The sequence below is a fragment of the Chlorocebus sabaeus genome, chromosome 25, assembly GCF_047675955.1.
Source record: "Chlorocebus sabaeus isolate Y175 chromosome 25, mChlSab1.0.hap1, whole genome shotgun sequence".
Lineage (NCBI taxonomy): Eukaryota > Metazoa > Chordata > Mammalia > Primates > Cercopithecidae > Chlorocebus > Chlorocebus sabaeus.
Window position 1 is genome coordinate 22,010,127 of NC_132928.1, and position 20,076 is coordinate 22,030,202.

Below are 20,076 nucleotides of genomic sequence, written 5' to 3' on the forward strand. Positions count from 1 at the left end.
TATGCTGCAGACCAACTTTGGGTAATTTTAGGTCACCATTTCCGAATCTTTTGTTGTTGTTGTTGTTTTCTGCACTTAGGCTGCTGCAGATGTTGTTCAGTTTCCACTGGGTGCTGCAACTCCTCTCCTGTCTCTTTCCTTCATAAGGAATCACCTTGTATGTTTTTATGGGAGATTCTGATATATCCCTAGGAATGAGGGATTGAATGACTTCTCTTTTAAGAAGTCACTATTAAGACAAACAAGCATTTTTCTCCTGGCTTTTTCCCCTATAGAAATGGGAAACTTAGTGATTCCTAACATTTATTTTCCCAAGCATATTCCCATAAAATAAAACAATGGTGGGGGACTGGTGATAAGAATGCCCTCTACAAAATTTATAGTGATTCCATTTAGTAGATTTGAGGGGAATATAAACTGGACAAGGCCCTACTTAAAGCCCATAACCCCTTCTTCTAATTTTTCAAGAAAACAAATCAGAAGCACCTTTTCTGAGTACCGGAACACTCACCCTTTTCACAGACTGGTGCAGATGGCTCCCACGTGCCTTGGGCATTGCATCGGATTTGCTTGCTGCCCTTCAAAGTGAAGCCAAACATGCAAGCAAATATCACAGTGTCGTTATAGGTATATCGATCTTTCTGCCCAGATACTATTCGGCCTCTTAGGATCTGGGGACGTGGACACTGAACCGCAGAAGTAGAAAGTTCACAGCGTGGGGCAGGGCCACTCCAGGTCCCAGTCTTCTGACTATCAACTGTACAACGGAGAGTGTTCTCTCCAATAAGGATGAAGTTCACTCCTTCCTCTGGGTCCGGGTCACAAGTGTAAGTGACTATGCTTCCATATGAGACATTTGCTAGTGAGTTGCCTGTATGTCTTCCATTGAGAATAGGGGGAGGTGATGGGCAAAAAATTTCTAGGGAAATTGCAGAAAGAAATGACAAGATCATAGATGTACTGAAAACAAAGAATGCTCCAGATGCTCCTTGATACCACTATCCTAGGACAGTGATATCTGAATCTATAATGAATCAATCAAGGCAGCTAAAGCAACATAATTTAGAAGTATGATTCTCAAGCTTCATTCCTGAGTATATGTACTCTACTGATCCTTTGATTTCTTTTACCAGATATACAATTTTCTTTACGCACATGGTCTGGCTACCTACTTAGAAAGTCTACATAGCTTTCAGAGGGGGGAAAGCCTAGGAACCCTATTTTAATTGAGGAAGCAAAATATAAGGATGCTTTGGTGAAGACCATGTCCTTAAAGATCTCTAGGAGTTCTGTGTTCTGTAAGAGTCCGTAAGGCAATGACTGAACCAAAAGCTTTTAGTTAAGCTGAGAATGCAGTGCTGTCAGACCATCGTTGCCTAGCCTACCTTTACATACTGGCATTTTTGTCCAAGCAACTCCTTGTCCAGCAATTACACACCGACTAGAAGATGGTCCTTGCAGTTGATACCTGGAGACAGAAGATTGTCATTCAGAACTATTAGGCAGTTTGTGCTGAAGAACAGCAGCCTCTACTTACAGTTCAAGACAAGTTCATTCAATCGGTGTGCACCTGTTCCTTTTATCAGCATTACCTCTCACAACCCTACCCCAGGCTGCCCAGAAATCCTCACAGAGGAACTTTCTGCAGGTTTCATAGTCCACACCATGCACACACGAGCCAAATGAATTAAATCTCATAAATAATCCTGACACTCACCCTTCATCACAGAAAAAGTTTGCAGTTACACCAACTTGGAGAATTGGAGGCTCCTTTACCTTCCCATTGGGAAATCGTCCTAGAGGTTTACAGTGTGCCTCTAAAAAACAAACCAAAGATGAGAAATGTGTGGCAAATAACGGAACAGCCCAGATTCTTAAAATAGATTGTACATTTAGGGTACCTTCACATGTGGGGGGGACAGCACTCCATTTTCCCGAAGACAAACAGTTAATGATCTTTTCTCCAACAAGCAAGTAACCAGATTCACAGCTGTAAGTCACAGATAATCCTGGAGCAATGGAGCTGACATTCTCGCTTGTGTGATGTCCATTGTGGATCATAGGAAGTGCTGGACACTCCAGAGGGAAAACTTTGCACACACATACCAGGAAAAAAAGCCATCAGATGATGCATCCTTCACAATCTAGAATCAAGGGGGTCCAATCTTTTGGCTTCCCTGGGCCACATTGGAAGAAGAAAAATTGTCTTGGGCCACACATAATATACACTAACACTAATGATAGCTGATGAACTAAAACAATTGCAAAAAAAATCTCATAATGGTTTAAGAAAGTTTATGAATTTCTGTTATTCAAAGCCATCCTGGGCCACATGCTGTCCACAGGCAGCAAGTTGGACAAGCTTGATCTAGATGCTGACTTAGGATACAGATCTAAATAAATAACACATGATCTATGGTAGCCAGTTGTTACTAACTTTTAACCTAGTCTTTTAAAGATCAAACAGGTATGGTTTAAGTGTATCCATCTTATGCCATGAATAGCCATGAATAGTACATTATTTTTCATTTTTAGTTACACTATGTGAATCACATTTGCCTTGTGAAAAACTTCAATTACCAAAAATGTCAGTTTTCACCTATATTCTCACCCTATCCTTAAGCTTATTCTCTGTTCCAAAAGTAGCATGCTATCATTTCAAGGGCTATCCTGGTAGATATTAGTAATATAGTTTATTGGGATCCTACGCATGATACATATATAGTGTGTGTGTACAACTAATACATATTCTATGCCTTACTTCCTCTACTTAGCAACATGTATACAATATCCTTCCATGTCCATACATATACGTCTGTCTAAATCGTTACAAAAGCTTGTTCTCAACAGTCATTAAGCTTTCTGACTATCATAAGATCTCCTTTCTCCAACGCTATCTATTTATCAATTGATCAATAAATACAATCCCATTTTATACTAATTTAACAGTTTTGTCAGCTCTTTAATCTGTTTAAAATTTGTCAACATTGTTCTTTAAGAAAATAAATACCTAATTTAATAGTATAATTTTTGTTAAATATTGCCAATTCTTGTAATTGTGAAATTCAAATTCAGATTTATATTTCAGCAGCAATATAAACCAAACCAAAAGAAAAGGAATGAAGAATTTACAGTAGGTCCCTATTTTCAAAGGCATTTATTTGAAATGTGATGGCTCAGAAGATGACTTGGGGAAATAGTGGATAACTTCAAAACGTGTTTACAGAGACTACAGAGAGAAGGATATCACCTGTGCCAGACTGTATTAGCAGATACTTACACATTAATTTCAAATCCATTGGGTATATTTTTGCTATAAGATCCCACCTTTCTTCTCATTTTAACAGTAACACAGATATACAGTTGAAAATCACCCCATTCCTACAACCCCAACAAACTCTGGCCCCATCCTTGCAAAACTTACCCTACTCAATTATTAGGTATGTTTAATTACATTTTTCCATGGTACTTTAAACTCCTTTGCTCAACTGATGTTTTTTGAATGAGCAGTTATATTCCTCCATGAAGAAAAATGAGGAAGCCATAACTTTCACCTTTTCCCTTGTTTCCTTCTTCCACCCCCATCATTACATGTTCACACTGTTTGTCCTTCAGGAAGGTACAAAGCGTGGTCTGCACAGAAAAGCAAGACCCCACCTCCCAACTCAGCTTTCTTTTCATACTCACCACTTTCACAGGTTGGTAATCGTGTCGGTCCCCACCTATTATTTGCTTGACACCAAACAGACTTGTTTCCATTCATGGAGAAGTTGGTTTTACAGGCAAATGTCACAAAATCACCATGCTTGTAGGGTGGTACAGAGCCTCTAGTTTTGTATCCTCCTGGTACTATGGGCTCAGGGCAAGTAGAATATTTATTGAAATATTCACATTTAGGAGCAGGTTTATCCCAGATTCCAACCACTTTGTCTTTAGTTATGCAAATTATATTTTTTTCTCCAATGAGGCGGAAGCCATTTGAACATGTGTACCTTATCACAGTATCAAGAGTGATGGGGGTAGAATAATAACTAATCCGGCCATTTAGGATAGGAGGAGGAGAGCCACAAGAAATTCCTGAAAAGTAGAAAAGGAATTTGGTAGGCATACTGATCATGGTGATAAAATATTCAAATATAGGTAAAATATCCAAATATATATCACACAACTTTTTCAGAAACAGACTTAGAAATACGTATGGCTTATTTCTTCCCTGCTTACTCCCAAGCTCCTAAATTCTTATCTTTTCTTGATCCTCAGCAAACAGATCAACATGAATCATCTTGATCAAACAATAATAATGAAAAGAATGTATCCAAAAGTTCTGAGTCTAATCAATTTTAATAATGAAATAAAAGGCAAATTTAGCACATGAAAATAACATATTACTGGCACATTAGTTACATGTGGGAAGGTACCATGGATTAAGGAAATTTGAACTCAGCAGACCTAGTTTCAAATCCCCACAGTCATTCAATAGCTGTGTGACCTCAAGCAAGTCTTACCCTCTTTAAGCTTCAGTTTGTTAGTCTATAGTATAATGCAAACTACTTCATAAGGTGTAGTGAGAATCCAGTGCTAAAAGTACATGAACAGAGAAAGTACAATACCTGGAACATACTAATTATTCAATGGCTATTTCAAACACACAACTGGGGGTACAGGCTGTGATTACCACATTTGGTCCTGCTGCTGAAGATACTAGAGCCTCACTACAGGTGATTTGTCATGACTTGATGCTGGAACACTTTGAAAAAGCCACAGGAAGTGAACAGAGGTTTTGAATAATGGCCTCATATTCTTCATTTACTTGTCCTAATAACCATGAAGGATATTGTTTACAGTTACTTTGTTATGCACACCTTTTCTGAGGCAGTCTCAGAATAAAGGGAAAATTGCCAACCTCTAGAACTTTCAGTTAACTTTCTTTTGGCTCCAAGAGGAGGTCTTGAGTGAGAACTGGCATAAGAAGATATAGCCAAACTGTTTCATCACATCAGTGCTATACTTGGTTTCAGTAAGGGTGACTTTCGAGAACTGTTATCTTTATATATATGGAATCTGCAATATAATATGTACTCAACTGAATCAATTTAACATATTTGGTCTGCATTCCAGAAGACAGAGAAGAATGGCATATATATATTCAAAGCACACATATGGATAAGATGTGATAATTGATATATGGGTGGGAACACACCAAACATCAAAAGGCAAGATCCATACTTGGTTATTTTGTTTTCCACTCCCTAGACAGGGTGTTGTCATTCCTTCTGGGACACACTGACTAGAAGATTTGCCATTTAACTGGAACATTAAACAATAAAGGGTAACAAGTTATCACCAGAACAAACCAATTCTCAGTCAAATTAGTCACTTCTCTCAAGTTGATGGTATTAATGGGATCTATATGTTTAAGATTTTTGACTTCAGGGAAAAAGTCCAAGGTTATTTGTGATCGACCCAACTACATGATAACTTCAGACTAGGTAAAAACATATAGAAAAATAAAATCTTAAAAATCGTATTCCTTTTAACATTCTTCCTCCCCTCTTTTGCATCCAAATATCAAGATTCTTGTGACCATCTAGAAAAAAATAGTCTCCTTTTCTAGTGAAGAAAACATCAAACATCTTGATCCTCAAGTTTACTCCAGAGAGTCCCTCTTATTGAACCCAGGATCATCTATTCATTCTCCATATTTGGAGCCTTCACTTCTAATCTAAAGCTTTGCTCTTTCAACTGCTGAAAGGACAATTCCCAGCTTTGGCTGGCCATGCGTAATACATACATTTGGAGAAACTAAAGAGGGCTTGGTTAATGACAGAGCTTTAAGTCATAAAGGACAAAGAAAAAGAGAGAAAAAGTCAGAAAAAAAAAACTGTCTTTAGAGATCACACTTCACAATGTTTAACTATGGGTTCTAGGTCTCAGTTCAGACCCCATCACCTCTCATCACAAAGGAAACCTCTGTCCCATGTTAAAGATTAGGAGTAGGAGCTACATAACCATTGAGAAGTTGGTTTGGAGTGGCATCCCATGATTTCACTTGAAAAAAAGAGACAAGGTTGATACGTAAGCAGGGAACTGTTGAGTTTTCTTTAGATGGAGTAGAACTTTGGGCACCTGCACACTTTAGTGCTACATGGTTCCAGGTTTCCAAGGACATACGCTGCACAGAGTTAGTTCCAATGAGAGTGTAGCCAGGCTTGTATCTGTAGGACATTTCCTTATCTATTTTGTTGTAATTATCATGGTAGATATGTGGAGGTGGCAGATTCCCTGAGAAAAGAGTAAGACATTCTTCTCTGCAGCATAGAGAAGCTCTTTCTAAAATAAGAGCAATCTTCTCTACCACCAGCTTGGGGTTAGTAGGCATGGGATGAAGGTGTTCCCATAAGCTGTCCTAAAGGTAAGCAGAGAGTCCTTCGGGTGACATAGAGCAGAGCTGACATGCATTATTTTTTTCAGAAATGATGAACTTTATAACTATCTGTTTTCTTTATCTTGATTTATGACAAGAAACATTACCTAACTCATCATTTTCCATTTCATTCAGTTCAAAGGGTCTGAGCCATTCTCTCATCAATATCGTAGCCAGTGAAACTAAACTTTTGCAACACATTTTCACCACCAAAATCTACCTCTTCCTTCCTGCTCCAAAAACAAGGCTAATGAGGTTTCTGAGCTTTGTGGACAAAGCTTTCAATGTTGCCAGGTTTTTAGAGAGTCAGACACTTCCCAGTAAAAGAAGAGGAGAAGGGGAGAATGGAGGGTGCAGACTCAACCTGATGACTAGCCTTCTTTCATAAAGGCTTCATTTTTCAGTGTGAAAATGTATAATGTCCACAGTATTTTTTTATTTTTAATTTTGTGCCTGTGACACAGCCTCAGGATGTCGTGAGGCATGTGCCCATCTACAGTATTTTGAGTCAAATTCTGATCTCAGCCAATTTCCCCCATTGGTGTGGCCAATGGGATTGAGAGTTCAGCCAATGGAATTGAGAGTTCATCTTATCTTCCTTTGAATAAAATCTAGTCATATATATATATGTGCATATATATGTGTATATATACACACACACACACACAAAATCCCTAATCATTGACTTTGGTGCTATCTGCTTTTTAAAAAAGCATCTTTTAATTTCCCCTACAATAACACAGATCTAGTACTGCCCCAAAATACAAAAGAGAAAGAAGTCCTACATCTGCAACATTTAGATATTACTTTCAAAGTTTACTTTTAAACTCTTTAACTAGGCCAGGTGTGGTGGTTCACGTCTGTAATTCCAGCACTTTGGGAGGCTGAGGCAGGCGGATCACCTGAGGTCAGGAGTTCAAGACCAGTCTGGCCAACATAGTGAAACCCCATCTCTACAAAAATACAAAATTTAGCCAGGCATGATAGCGGGTGCCTGTAATCCCAGCTACTCGGGAGGCTGAGACAGGAGAATCACTTGAACCCAGGAGGTGGAGTTTGCAGTGAGCCAAGATCATGCCATTGTACTCCAGCCTGGGCAACTGAGTGAGACTCCATCTCAAAAAAACAAAAACAGAAACAAAAAACAAACAACAATAAAAACCTCTTTAACTAGAAAACGCAACCACATATACTATCTTCCTTCTGCTCTTTCCATAGGTACCATATACCTGTTTCTCAAAAAAAACCTTGTTTTATTTCTAGATCCTGAAGTTTCAGCCCAACTCACCCCTGAAGCACGTTGGCAGTAGAGGATTCTGTTTGCTGTTTAGTTGACATCATATTACATTGCTGCCTTTCATGGTAAAACCAAGCTTACACTTAAATATCACTGTATCGTTTTTAAAAAATGAACATAATCCAGATTCCACAACTCCATTTTCAACTTCTATAATTGAGCATTCAGGTAAGAGTAATACACTGAAGAGGAGGGTTGCTGCAGAGCTCCAGATATCAACTTGATTACCTTTGCTGGTGCAATGCATTGACTCTCAACCAAGAGGTCAAACAGCTTTTCCCTATTATATCCAATATGGCACTGATGATTTCATAGTAAACCTCTCTCCCTGTTGCTGCTGTCATTGGGGATGGCTGGGAGTGACTTACAAGGAATACCTTTTTAAGGAGTAGGTGGAGAAAGAGAGAATATTATACTTTCTGAGAATTTTCTCTTCATTCTTGCAATCCAAACTGCAACTCAGCCTGCAATTTACCCATTTTGTTGAAATTCTGTATCCTGATCTCAAAGATGATTCTAAATAGGAAGTAACAAGGTCGAAAGATATATGGAACTGGCTGGTAAAACCCAAAAAGCTATGAGCTGGTCACCAGTCCCCACCCCAGACCACAGACAAATTGTTATAGAAGGGACCTAGGGTAGCTTACTTTTTGCATGGAATAAAGTTGACAGTGTGTAATCTCCTGGAATGTTTTAGATGTAAGCATTTATTCACTATGAAATAACTTATAATCAAAGGACAGTAAACAAAGGAAAGTGTGGTAGGATTGGGGGCCATGAGGAAGATGGGTAAGTCATAGCTGTGTGCTTAGAGCTACTCAAACCAAGTGTAACCCTCCTGGCTACTCACTTTGGTGTGCAGATGCCCAATTTCCCTCTGGAAGGGGCAAGAGGAATTAAATAGGGTGCAATAAAGAGATTGTTTTACTTACATTCCTAAAAATGTATGTCATTATCCCAGGTTACAATATTGTCTGAGATAATACATATAGCAGATGAGTCACTAAACACAAAGAGATGAGAAATCTCACAGCACACGTTTACCTATGTAACAAAACTGCACATCCTGCACATGTACCCCAGAACTTAAAATAAAAATAAAAAAGAGATGAGTGATCATCTCCCAGCTAGACTTACATTTTAGAAAAGCTTAGTTCTTTCTCTACTGAAAGAATAGCAAAGACTAGAATATCATTTATGACAAGTAGGGGTGATAGATTAAGGACTCATACAATTTAAAACCAAATGAAATTCAAGCTCCTGGGCAGTAGCACTGGAGATTTAAAATTGGAAGAGAGTAGCCAAAACTTCCTTGTCTCCTAGGAATCCTCTCTAGCTGGTAATTTTGAAGCAGTGTCTCTGGAGTAGATTAGGGAGGTGATTCCTTTTTCCTTATTTATTTTAAAAAGTATGTGGCAATTACTCAGATCTCTTTTGGAAGAGTGACGGTTTCTGGTTGGAACTGCTGTTCTGGTATCCATGTACCCTGGAAATGTCTCCTGCCAACCCACCCTTTATTACAAAAATATGTCACTGTCGAACCAAATGCAATACCCATGTGTGTAATCACAGAGTCCTAAAGGAGTTCTCTATGAATCATACACGATTTACCTACAAAAGAAAACCAAACCAACCCAAACAGAATTTCAGACTGGGATTTAGGAGACTTTTTGGAGATTTTTTGTGTTTTATATTAGATCTCAACCTGACTGGACTTGCTGACAGGCCTGCTTATGTTTACTCACAGAAATTCTTACATTTACAAAACTTTCCAAAGGATCAGTCAACTCTAGAACACTACTTGTTTAATGCACACAGTCTCTATTTCTGTGCATGGACGCCAACTTTGTTTGTGGTCAATGATAACTTAGAGTCTTCATTTTCCATTTTTATATATATTCTGTTAATCTATGGTATCATCTACCAAATCTTCTGCCTTAAAAAAACTCACATTAACCATTTCCTTTTTGTAACTCATCCTCTACTCTCTGCTCTTCATTCAATTAGTTACCAAAGTTTAGTGACTGGACTCCAGAAATCTCACCCCAAACGAACTATTTTGTCATTGCAGCAGTCTCTCATTGGATCATTGAACGACATAATTTACTTTCCTAATTGTTCTCCCTTGGGCTGGTACATCTTCTATACCACTGCACATATTATCTTTCTAATACACAAATGTGGTCATGCCACTCTGCACATTTAAAAATTTACTATGACTTACCATTGTTTATAGGGAAAAAATGCATAGATTTTTTACAAGTAAGCTCCAATCCATTTAATCAACTACCATTCATCACTATGTAGCCTATACTCCAATGACACTGATTTTTTTCCAAAGGCATTATGTTCTTGCACACTTATGCTTTTGCAAATGCTGTTTCCTCTGCCCGGAAGGCCTATATTTCTCTAATTCTTCTAGGTAGCATTTATGATTTATTTCTCTATGACCTCATAACACTTCATAAATAAGAGAACTACATCATAGTACAACGTATATTTCAGAGTCAGTCTTTACAACTACTGTAGGAGTTTCTCAAAGGCAAAGACTATCAGATTAGCTTTAATGTAATTCCCAGGCCCCACTGTCCGGTCTAGAGCTTCGTATCTAGTAGTTACTTAAAAGTATTTTTTGAATTGAATGGGATGAGGATGAGGTAATATTAACATTCTTTGTACTCTAACTTCTAACCTCACCCTAACACAGTATGGAGACCATAGATCAAAGTCATAAAGATCACAGGATGAATAGGTTTGGCCAGCTATCATGACTTAACCCTCACACCCAGTGCCCCTAGGAGTAAAAGGAAGCATGTAGCACCTAGGAGCCCTCTTCACTTGAGATGACGTGAATTTACTGGTCTTTTATCTTAAACATAACACATTATCTCATCCAGATACAGCGACAGACCCAAAGATGCCTCTATTACAGGATTACTCATGTTTATAAAACTGCTGAGCATCTGACCACTTGAAGATCTCTAGGGAGGTGATAAAGAATGCCTCTTGAGGCTGGGCGCGGTGGCTCATGCCTGTAATTCCAGCACTTTGGGAGGCCGAGGCGAGCAGATCACGAGGTCAGGAGTTCAAGACCATCCTGGCTAACACGGTGAAACCCCGTCTCTACTAAAAATACAAAAATTAGCGGGGTGTGGTGGTGGGCGCCTGTAGTCCCAGCTACATGGGAGGCTGAGGCAGGAGAATGGCATGAACTCGGGAGGCAGAGCTTGCAGTGAGTGGAGATCGCGCCACTGCACTCCAGCCTGGGCAACAGAGCAAGACTCTGTCTCAAAAAAAAAAGAATGCCTCTTGATATACCCAAGAAAGCATTTGTATTTGCAAGACATCCCAACAGCAAACTTAAGGCTGGTTACTCTGAATTTTAGGCTTAGCAAAAGGAAACCTTGGCAGAAACTTACCCTGACCTAGAGACAAAGGCCACAGAAACATAAAAACCAAGAGAGGCTAAAACCTCTTCTCTGCTTCTGCCTTGTTACCAATTATCCTGAAAACTTTGATCTTTAGAATGTAAGTCTAAAATAGGGCAATATTTTGTGGAATGAAGAACGCATGTCATTGCAGCATGGGTGAATATACATAGAAATAAGCTCAGAGGTTCAGAGAATTTTTAGGGTAGACTTTAGAGATGGAGAAAGTAATTTTTCATAAAATTTCAGAAAATCCTCAGAATTGTTCTATCTCCTTCACCCTTACAAGTAAAAATTAGCGGTTTTAGTTTGTTTGCTTGTTTTTTCACAGTGAGGTCAGAGACTGGGGAAAACAGGAAAGGCATGTGGCAAGGGCCTTGAAGGATGAGTATATATGTTTTGATTTTTTTATAAGGGTGGTAGGGGGAGTGGATATTAATGTTTTCCCAGTTTCACTGAGGTATTATTTGTATGCAAAAAAACTTCGCGTAACTAATGTATGCTATTTGGTGAGTTTGTGGGACAAAAAAGTAAAAATTTTAAACACAAACTTTCCCAGGATAGCATAAGAAACTAAAGTATATAAGAGATCTTGTAAAAGCTCAGTACACATATGATCCTGTAAAATTACTTTAATGAATTTACATAACTATCTTAGCTATTAAACCTTTAATGCCTAGAGAGGAGAAAACATGTTTATTATTCTTTATTATTTTATTCTGTTAATCTAGTAGAGTAACATGCCCCCAAAGAGAACTCAGTAAATACTTTCTGATGGGAACTAGATAAAGGGATGGTCATTTCAAGACAGTTTCCTGTAACTTAAAATAACAATATTATTATTAATAATGAAATAGAAGTTATTCTAGGTGCTAGGTAAGAAACTATAGCAATGATATACTTAGGGATATAGCTGGAAAAGTCATTTTTCTATGTATGAGAACAAGCTCAAGTTTCAACGCCCTAAACTGACAAGCAGAAAACAAGAAGTTAACTCTTCTTCCAGATCAGATGGTAGTCCAGGCAAAAAAAAAGTACACAGTTGTAAGGCCCTCCTAGAATAGCAGTATATTTAAATATCAAATTTATAATCTCCTTCTTTTTCAAATAGGTCTGAGACAGGTACAGGTGAAAGTCAAAGCATAAACATGAACCAGTTGACACAAGGTCACACACAAAGCTCCCAAAACACAGCCAGACCTTAGCTGTGACCCCACATTGCTACTGGAGAAGTCACAAAGACTGGTTCTAAGAATAGGCATCATTATTGGGAGCCAGATATCACTATAGGTCCCCTTCGATTTATTTCCTCAGTTACTTAGTTTTCTCCATTAATAACTACAAAAGTCTCCAAGTGCTTACTCTGTGCAAAATAACAAAATTCTATAAGGAATATCAGGGTTTGACCTCAATGGAGACAAACTTCATGATCCTGATACTACTTGTACTAGTGACTCTAGTCAAGTGACTTAATCTGTAATTATCAAATGTAAATAAGGACAATATCAAATTATCCTCCACAAACTGGAAAACCAATTTAAATTTACAAGATTTAATCAGTGGCAATGACCTGGATGAAGATGGAATGAAGATCTGGAAACAGTAAAAGCAGAAGGGTGCTTCATAGCATAACTTCCCATGACGAAAGGAGATACAGATCACACTTTCTGGACGGGAAAAAATGGGAAGGTCTCATTTCCAATAAGGAGCTTTAAGGGCTATCTTCCTTTGGGAACATCGATCCTCATTAGTAATGAAAGCCAAAATCCCAGGTCACAAGGCAGATCATATCAGAAAAGGGAAGATTAATCCATGAGCCATCAAATAATACAAATTTTCTTGAAGGTCACTGAACCCTCTTCACATCTTTCTGTAGCCAGGAGTAAAACTCAGAGGAGATCATGACTGGATCAAAGATCAAAGATGGTGACTTGACATTCAGACACACATCCTTCCAACCATGTACCATGTTAAAAACAACCAGGCGAAGCAGTTTCTGAGTTAAATCAACAGGGATATATTTAATTACTTGGGCCCACGGACTTTACCAGGAATGGCTTGGAAATCCATTTGAAATGGATGAAAAACAAACATATAGGATAATAAAAATAAAACCAAAATTTTAGAAAGCAGGTAGGAGGGAAAAATCATTATTGAGAATGATAATTCATATAATCAAATACCTTAATACTGGGTTTCCTGGCTATTTGATAAGCAAGTTTTGAATGATGATGTCAAAGTTGTCAGAATCAAAATAGAGTCACTAATGTAAAAACAAAACAAAACAAAAAAACACCTTGACAAAGCCAAGGAAGGCCATGAAAACCTTCTCATGCTTGTATGCCTGTTAACCCAAACTATCATAAAAGACTGAAAAACCACAACCGTGCACAAAGGCCACTGCAACTCTATGAGAACATCCTTCCGGCATCTGCCTGTATAACCTCAAACTGGCATCACCCTTGTTATTGGCCTTTGTAGCCAAGGATAATTATTCTAAAACAATTATTTTTCCATTAAAAACCTTTGTCTTCCTTTCCTTCCTTGAATATACACACAGTTCATGATCACACACATATTCCCATTGCAATGTTCTATTCCCAAACAAATATCTTTTTCTTTTAGAGAGTCTTTCTCTGTTTGTTACTTAGTTTAACAACAGTTATGCATATTAACCAAAGTTCAGTCCTAAGCACAGGAGATGTATCTGTGAACATTAGAGACAAGGTTCCCAGCCTCATAGAATGTATAATCCAACAGAAAGAGATAGACTGTAGATACCAGGAAATAAATAAGAAGGTGCTGAACATGAAATATGAAATAGAGTGATATGTCACAATGTAATGCACTGGAAGGAGAAGGGACAGGGTGGCATGCAACTTCAGTTATGATGGTTAAGGAAGGCCTGTGAAAAAGCAACATTTAAGTTGTGACTGAAGGGCAAGAAGGAAGAAGGAAGCAGCCAGGCAAGTTGCTGAGTACAAGTATTTTAGGCAGAGGCCTAACAGGAGGAATGAATTTGGTATGCTCCAGGGACAGACAGAAGGCAAGTGTAGCTGGGATGCAATGAGCTAAGCAGAATGGTACGTGATCAAGACAGAAAACTCAGCAGAAGGGATCATGCAGGGCTTCTTAGGCCACAGATATGTGAATGTTATCCTGAGTAGAAGTCATTGGAGAGTTCAAGCGGGAGAATCACATGGCCTGATTTACTTTTTTAAAGGAATATTCTGACATTTGGGTAGAGAGTGGATCGAACTGCTACTTTTAGAAGCAAAGAGTACAGTTTAGGGCCAAAAAAAAAAAAAAACAAAAAAACAAAAAAAAAAAAAAAAAAAAAAGAGGCTTGGACCAAAGGAGTGAGCAGTGGATATATTTTAGAAATAGAATTGGCAAGACTTTTTGTTGTTTTACATGTGGGGCTGAGGAAACGGGAGGATTCCTGACTTCTAGACTTCTGACTTGGGCTACACAATTGATGGAATTACCCTGTTCTGAGGATGGAAAGCCTGAAAAAAGACTGTGTGTGTGTGTGTGTGTGTGTGTGTGTGTGGTGTGTATTGTGGCCTTCAGGTAGGGAATTGTGTTCAGAATAATTTCCATTCAGACTTGGTATATCTAACATACTAGGCATCCACATCAAGATGCCAAGTAGGCAGATGGATGTACAAGTTTGCAGCTCAGGAGACAGGAGAGAACTATAGATAATAAATATGAGTCGTTAACATATAAATAGTATTCAAAGCCAGGAGACAAGATGAGATGAGGTCTTTTAGGAAGAAGAAATGAAGAAAGACAGAAGAGGCTCAGGGCTGAGCCCCAAGACCCTCTAATATTTAGAGATAGAACAAAAAAGACTAAGAGTCACCAGAGAAGTATGGAAAAACAGGTAAGAGTATCTTGGTTTGGAAGATGAGAATAACAGTTTCAAGAGAAAGGAAATCATCAGTTTTTGCTGAAAGACTGAGAAAGATTAAGATAGAAAAATGACCATTAGATTTATCAGCACAAGGGTCAATAGTGACGTTGCAAGAAATAGCTCCAGGAGACAGGTGGGGAAGAAGCCTGTCTGAAGTGGAGAAGGAGATAAAGAAATTTGAGTAAGTAGTCAATGAGAAGTTTTCCTGAGAAGGACAAGAAGAGGGACAGGAAAATGGAGTTCCAGTGGGTCATGAGAAGGTCCACAAAGGATTTCCTGGGTATACTTAAATGCTGGTGGGGATGATCATGCAGAAAAAAGCACACCAATGATGCAAGGCAGGAGATATCTGCAGAAGTAAAGTCCTTGCAAAGGCAAAAGGGTATGGAACATGATAATGAATACAGGAAGACGAGCTGAAATTGTCAGCAGAAAGGATATTTCTTTCATTGTTATAGGAGGAAACATACCAAGATTTCAATTCATATTTATTAATTTCCGAGTTACAGGCGATTGATAGGAACTCAAATCAGGAAATAAAGCAAATTAAGGTCTTGCACTCATGGAACTTGTATTCCAGTGAGGGAACAAACAACAAACAGGTAAATAAATAAGCAAGAAGGTTTTAGATGGTGATAGGTGGTCTGTAGAAAATAGAACATGGTTTTGTATTGGAGAGTGCCCTGAAATATGGATACTTCAGACAAGAGTCAGAGAAGCACAACAGGGGGCTGAGCCTTGAATGTCAAGGAGGAGCCAGGCAAGGAATAATTGGTAGGAAGAGCATTTCAAAAGACAGAATACCTAGTGCAACTGTGCTCAAAGAATAAAGAGAAGGCCAGTATGGCTGGGGCAGAGAGAGTGAGCGGGGTACAGAGAATTTCAGGGAGAGGCAGAAGGCGTCAGATTGGAGAATAAGGGGCGTGGGTTTTATTCTAATGTGATGGGAAGGCCTCAGCAGGTTTTCTGCAGTGGAGAACAAAATCTAATCCCAGATGGAGGTAAGTTTGTAAGTTAGTAGGTTTGTAGCTGATTAGAAAATGGGAGCATTCTTGTTTCATGGTTTTGTTTTCTCAGCATAGGACAAATTTAGATAACCAGTGAAGGCTTAAGTAAAATTTAGAAGTGTGGGAAGTTTGAATCTGTTTATGCAAATAGACAAAAGGAAAAATGGGAAAACACTAAAAAGGAAATTTGCTTCCCATTGACTTTGCTTATAGCAGTGTGCCCTATAGATACTTGTTGCAGAATCTTCTAGAGTGATTGTTAAACCTCAGCTTTCCTGTGCTAACTCCAAACCTATGAACCTCTGGAGGGGGAGGTGGAACCAGACACCTACATTTTATAAAGGTACTTTAGTAGTTTCTTAAGCACACTCAAGTGCAGGAACTGGCCAAGAGCCAAGAGATGATCCGTGGAGAGCACACAGTAGCAGTAAAAGTCAGCAGTGGAGACTGGGTAAGGTGTGAGCCACGGGAGACAGGTGGGGAAGACCATGAGCAGCACATACATGACAGGGAGCTGGAGAAATCGGGGGGTGTGAGCTTCAGTGAGATCCCATTCCAAAGGGCTAGAAAGGCTGAAGAAACTAGATTTTCTTCCACCGGAGGCCTTTTAGATTTTTGAACAATGGAGTGAAATAATAAAAATATATATATTTCGGCCGGGCGCGGTGGCTCAAGCCTGTAATTCCAGCACTTTGGGAAGCCGAGACGGGTGGATCACGAGGTCAGGAGATGGAGACCATCCTGGCTAACCGATGAAACCCCGTCTCTACTAAAAAATACAAAAACTAGCCAGGCGAGGTGGCGGGCGCCTGTAGTCCCAGCTACTTGGGAGGCTGAGGTAAACCCGGGAGGCGGAGCTTGCAGTGAGCTGAGATCCGGCCACTGCAGTCCAACCTGGGCGACAGAGCGAGACTCCGTCTCAAAAAAAAAATATATATATATATATATATATTTCTTAATTTGTTGTTTTCATAATTGAAAAGTGACCTATAGGTCACTCTTTAACCTTTCCAATCATGAGAACCAAAATCTCTTAAAAGAGATGAGGTTGTTACACAGGTAATTATAATTCTTAGGAGGGGAATACTGGTACAAAAATGAGAAATGGACAAACAACAGAAGCACAGGAGCTTGAATGGCTGACAGATAGGTAGACCCGGTATTTCATGGGTCTTCAGTTAGGTGACCTACATGATGCTGATGCTGTGGCCCTGAATTGGCAGGACTGGTGAAGAAGTTGATTTTCAGTTGATAATATCCTCTCTGAAATTTAGAAATAGGTGAGAAGTCAGGGACTGTATTCTGCTCTTAGAAAAACTTGTGAATGCGCATTTGTTCAAAGGGAGTTAATATGAGAAAAAGAAAAGAGAGATGAAGATAAGGGTCTGGAGAGAGGTTTAAGGGTCAGGAGACAGTAAAATGTCAGGAAAGCAAACAGTAAGTTGTAATAAACCAATATGTGCAGTATTCCAGACACCTTAACAAGCTGGATGTCCATAAAAACAATTGGATACCCAGCTTGTTAGCTTAAATGCTGGCTCCATAAAAACAAGTTTGTACAGGAGGCTTATTACTGACATTTAGTAGTAACAACTAACATCCAACTTTCTTTGCTTAGTTTCATTTGTACTCAGGGCAGCTTAGTGAGGTGGAAGGCCAGGTAATCATTAGTTTCATTTTACAGATGAAGAAACTGAAGATCAGGGAGCTAAATGACTTGCCAAAAGTCACCCAGTTATTGAGGTCTGCATACAGTAAACGTCTTATAAACTAGGAATTCATGGTACCCTGGAGATAATTAGAAACTTAGACCCATCCTGTAGCCAAGAGATGCTAATCTTAATTATAATCTTTCTTTAAAATCAAGCCAATCTGGAGGAAAAAAGATATAATAAACGGTGAATGAGACCTTTGCGGACGTCCACACCATTACAGAAGGTTAATAACAAGAAGAAAACAACAGTTTTAATCCATGTCTCAAAAATAACTACGGATGGTTAATGTTTAGGATCTCTTTACCAATATCACATTAGAGTTCAGAAAATCTGAGACCCATGCTTGGGAACCAGGTCTTACTCTTATTTAGGGAAGGGAGCCGAGGCTCTGCCGCTTTTGCTGGGCAGGAGCGCAGTTCAGAGTGTACAGAAACAGCCTCACGTGGCTAGTTAGTGCCGCACGCCGTGGATGGATTTCCTGCGGCGAGCGGTAGCCCTGACCGCCGGCCAGAGAGCGATGAGCACCTGCAGAATCTTGGGGGCGGGGAGCCAGGAGACAGCCAGCACCAGCACGCCGCCAGCCACACGCGGTCAACCAGACAGCGCCCCTCTGTGGCGCAGCCTCCAATTCTGGAGGTCCCAGCTCCCGGAGGAGCCGGTGGGGACAATCACGACCAGGCGGTGTATTGCAGGAGTCCCTTAAAGCTAGCGGGAGGAGGACACGCGTGGAGGACTGTACCCACCGTCTCGCTTTTAGCCCCCTGGTTTACATCGCGGCACAGAAGCCTTCCCTGCCCGGGACGCGTCCCCACCTCCGTGCTCCCCCTCCCAGCTCACCGAGGACCCCCGGTACGATGAGAGCCAAGAAAACCCCGAGCAGGCCCGCGGCGCCCATGCCACGGCCGAAGCCCCCGCGGCGGGATGCGTTCCGAGACCCGCGAGCGTCCGGCAGCTCCGGCAGGGCAGGGCTGGAGCAGCAAGCAGCTGTGAGCCAGGAGAGGCGGGCCCTTAAATATTGTCCGGCACACTTGCTAGTTCTGCGCGCACACCTGCAGGCGGCCTGGGGGCTGACGCGGCGCCGGTGAGGGTGGGAGACGCGGGAGGGGCCGCCCAGCACGAGGTGGGCGGGGAGCTCTGAGCCACTGTGGCTCAGACTCGCCCCTCGTTGCGGTGGCTTCCCCACTTTTTTGACCACGCAACCCACTACACTTGTTTCTCTTTCCAGAACTTAAACAAAACTTTCACAAATTAGTACTCACCCTTAGTAACTGCAATGTTCGTCTTCCGTGCCATGCTGTGTTATGCTAGACTAGGCTAGGCTATCCTATTCTAATTCTTATTTCTAATAAGAATATATTAGAAATCCACCAAACTCATTTCAAAATCTATTAGTGGATTCATCTCCCAGTTTGAAAAAACAATGTAAGTTGACTTCGGGAATTTAGGAACTGCAGCCACTTCTGCTCTTCTTTTTATTTTGAAGTAATCTCTACAGAAAAGTTTCAAGAGTACTACAGAGAATTCCCATATACTTGTCATCCAGATTCTCTGCATGTTAACATTTTGCTATATTTTCTTTACTATTCTCTATTCTTTCTCTATACACATATATGTACATAGATGTGATTATATAATTATAATTATATAATTATTACTTTGGAACCATCTAGCATTTATTCCTACTCTAAATGGTTCACTAAGGAGTTTCTGTTCCATAACTAGAGTGCAATGATCAAAAATAAGAACTTAACATTGGCACAAGGCTATTTTATAAGCTACCATCCGTATTTAAATTTTGACAATCATCTCAATAACCTGTGTTATGGTAAAAACAATAACAACAATAGAAACCAACCTTTGTTTTCCTGGTCCAGAATCATTTCAGGATCATGTATTGTGTTTGATCATTATGCCATACCCCCCACCCCCCCACTTCTTTAATCTGGAAAAATGTCCTCAGCCTTTTTGGTATTGCATGACCTTTACATTTTTGATGAATACACTGCAATTATTTTTGTAGAATGACTTTTAAGTCCGTTATCTATTATAATAACAAAATACCCTGAAGTTAGTGGTGTAAAGCAAGAATAAACATTTATGATCTCACAGTTTCTGTGGGTCGGTCAGGTGGTTCTGGCTTGGGATCTCTCAGGAGATTGCAGTGAAGACATCAGCTGGAGGTGCAGTCATCTGAAGGGTTAACTGGGACAGGCGAATCCACATCTAAGATGACTCACTTACCAAATCTTGACTGGAAGCTTCATTCTTCACCAAGTGGATTTTGTC

General features: G+C 39.8%; 1 protein-coding gene across 2 annotated transcripts in view; it reads right to left on the reverse strand.

Annotated features, from left to right (window-relative positions):
* CR2 (complement C3d receptor 2) overlaps window positions 1-18,806 on the reverse strand; it is a 39,720-nt gene extending 20,914 nt beyond the window's left edge. For both annotated transcript variants that reach the window (XM_007988624.3, XM_007988623.3), the window contains exons 1-6: window positions 18,628-18,806; window positions 3,688-4,077; window positions 1,902-2,090; window positions 1,718-1,817; window positions 1,386-1,468; window positions 512-919 (exon numbers count right to left, since the gene is read on the reverse strand). In XM_007988624.3, the coding sequence (XP_007986815.3) occupies window positions 512-919; window positions 1,386-1,468; window positions 1,718-1,817; window positions 1,902-2,090; window positions 3,688-4,077; window positions 18,628-18,685 (1,228 nt within the window). In that variant the 5' untranslated portion in view covers window positions 18,686-18,806. The remainder of the gene's footprint in view (window positions 1-511; window positions 920-1,385; window positions 1,469-1,717; window positions 1,818-1,901; window positions 2,091-3,687; window positions 4,078-18,627) is intronic.
* Between the last annotated feature and the right edge of the window lie 1,270 nt (window positions 18,807-20,076).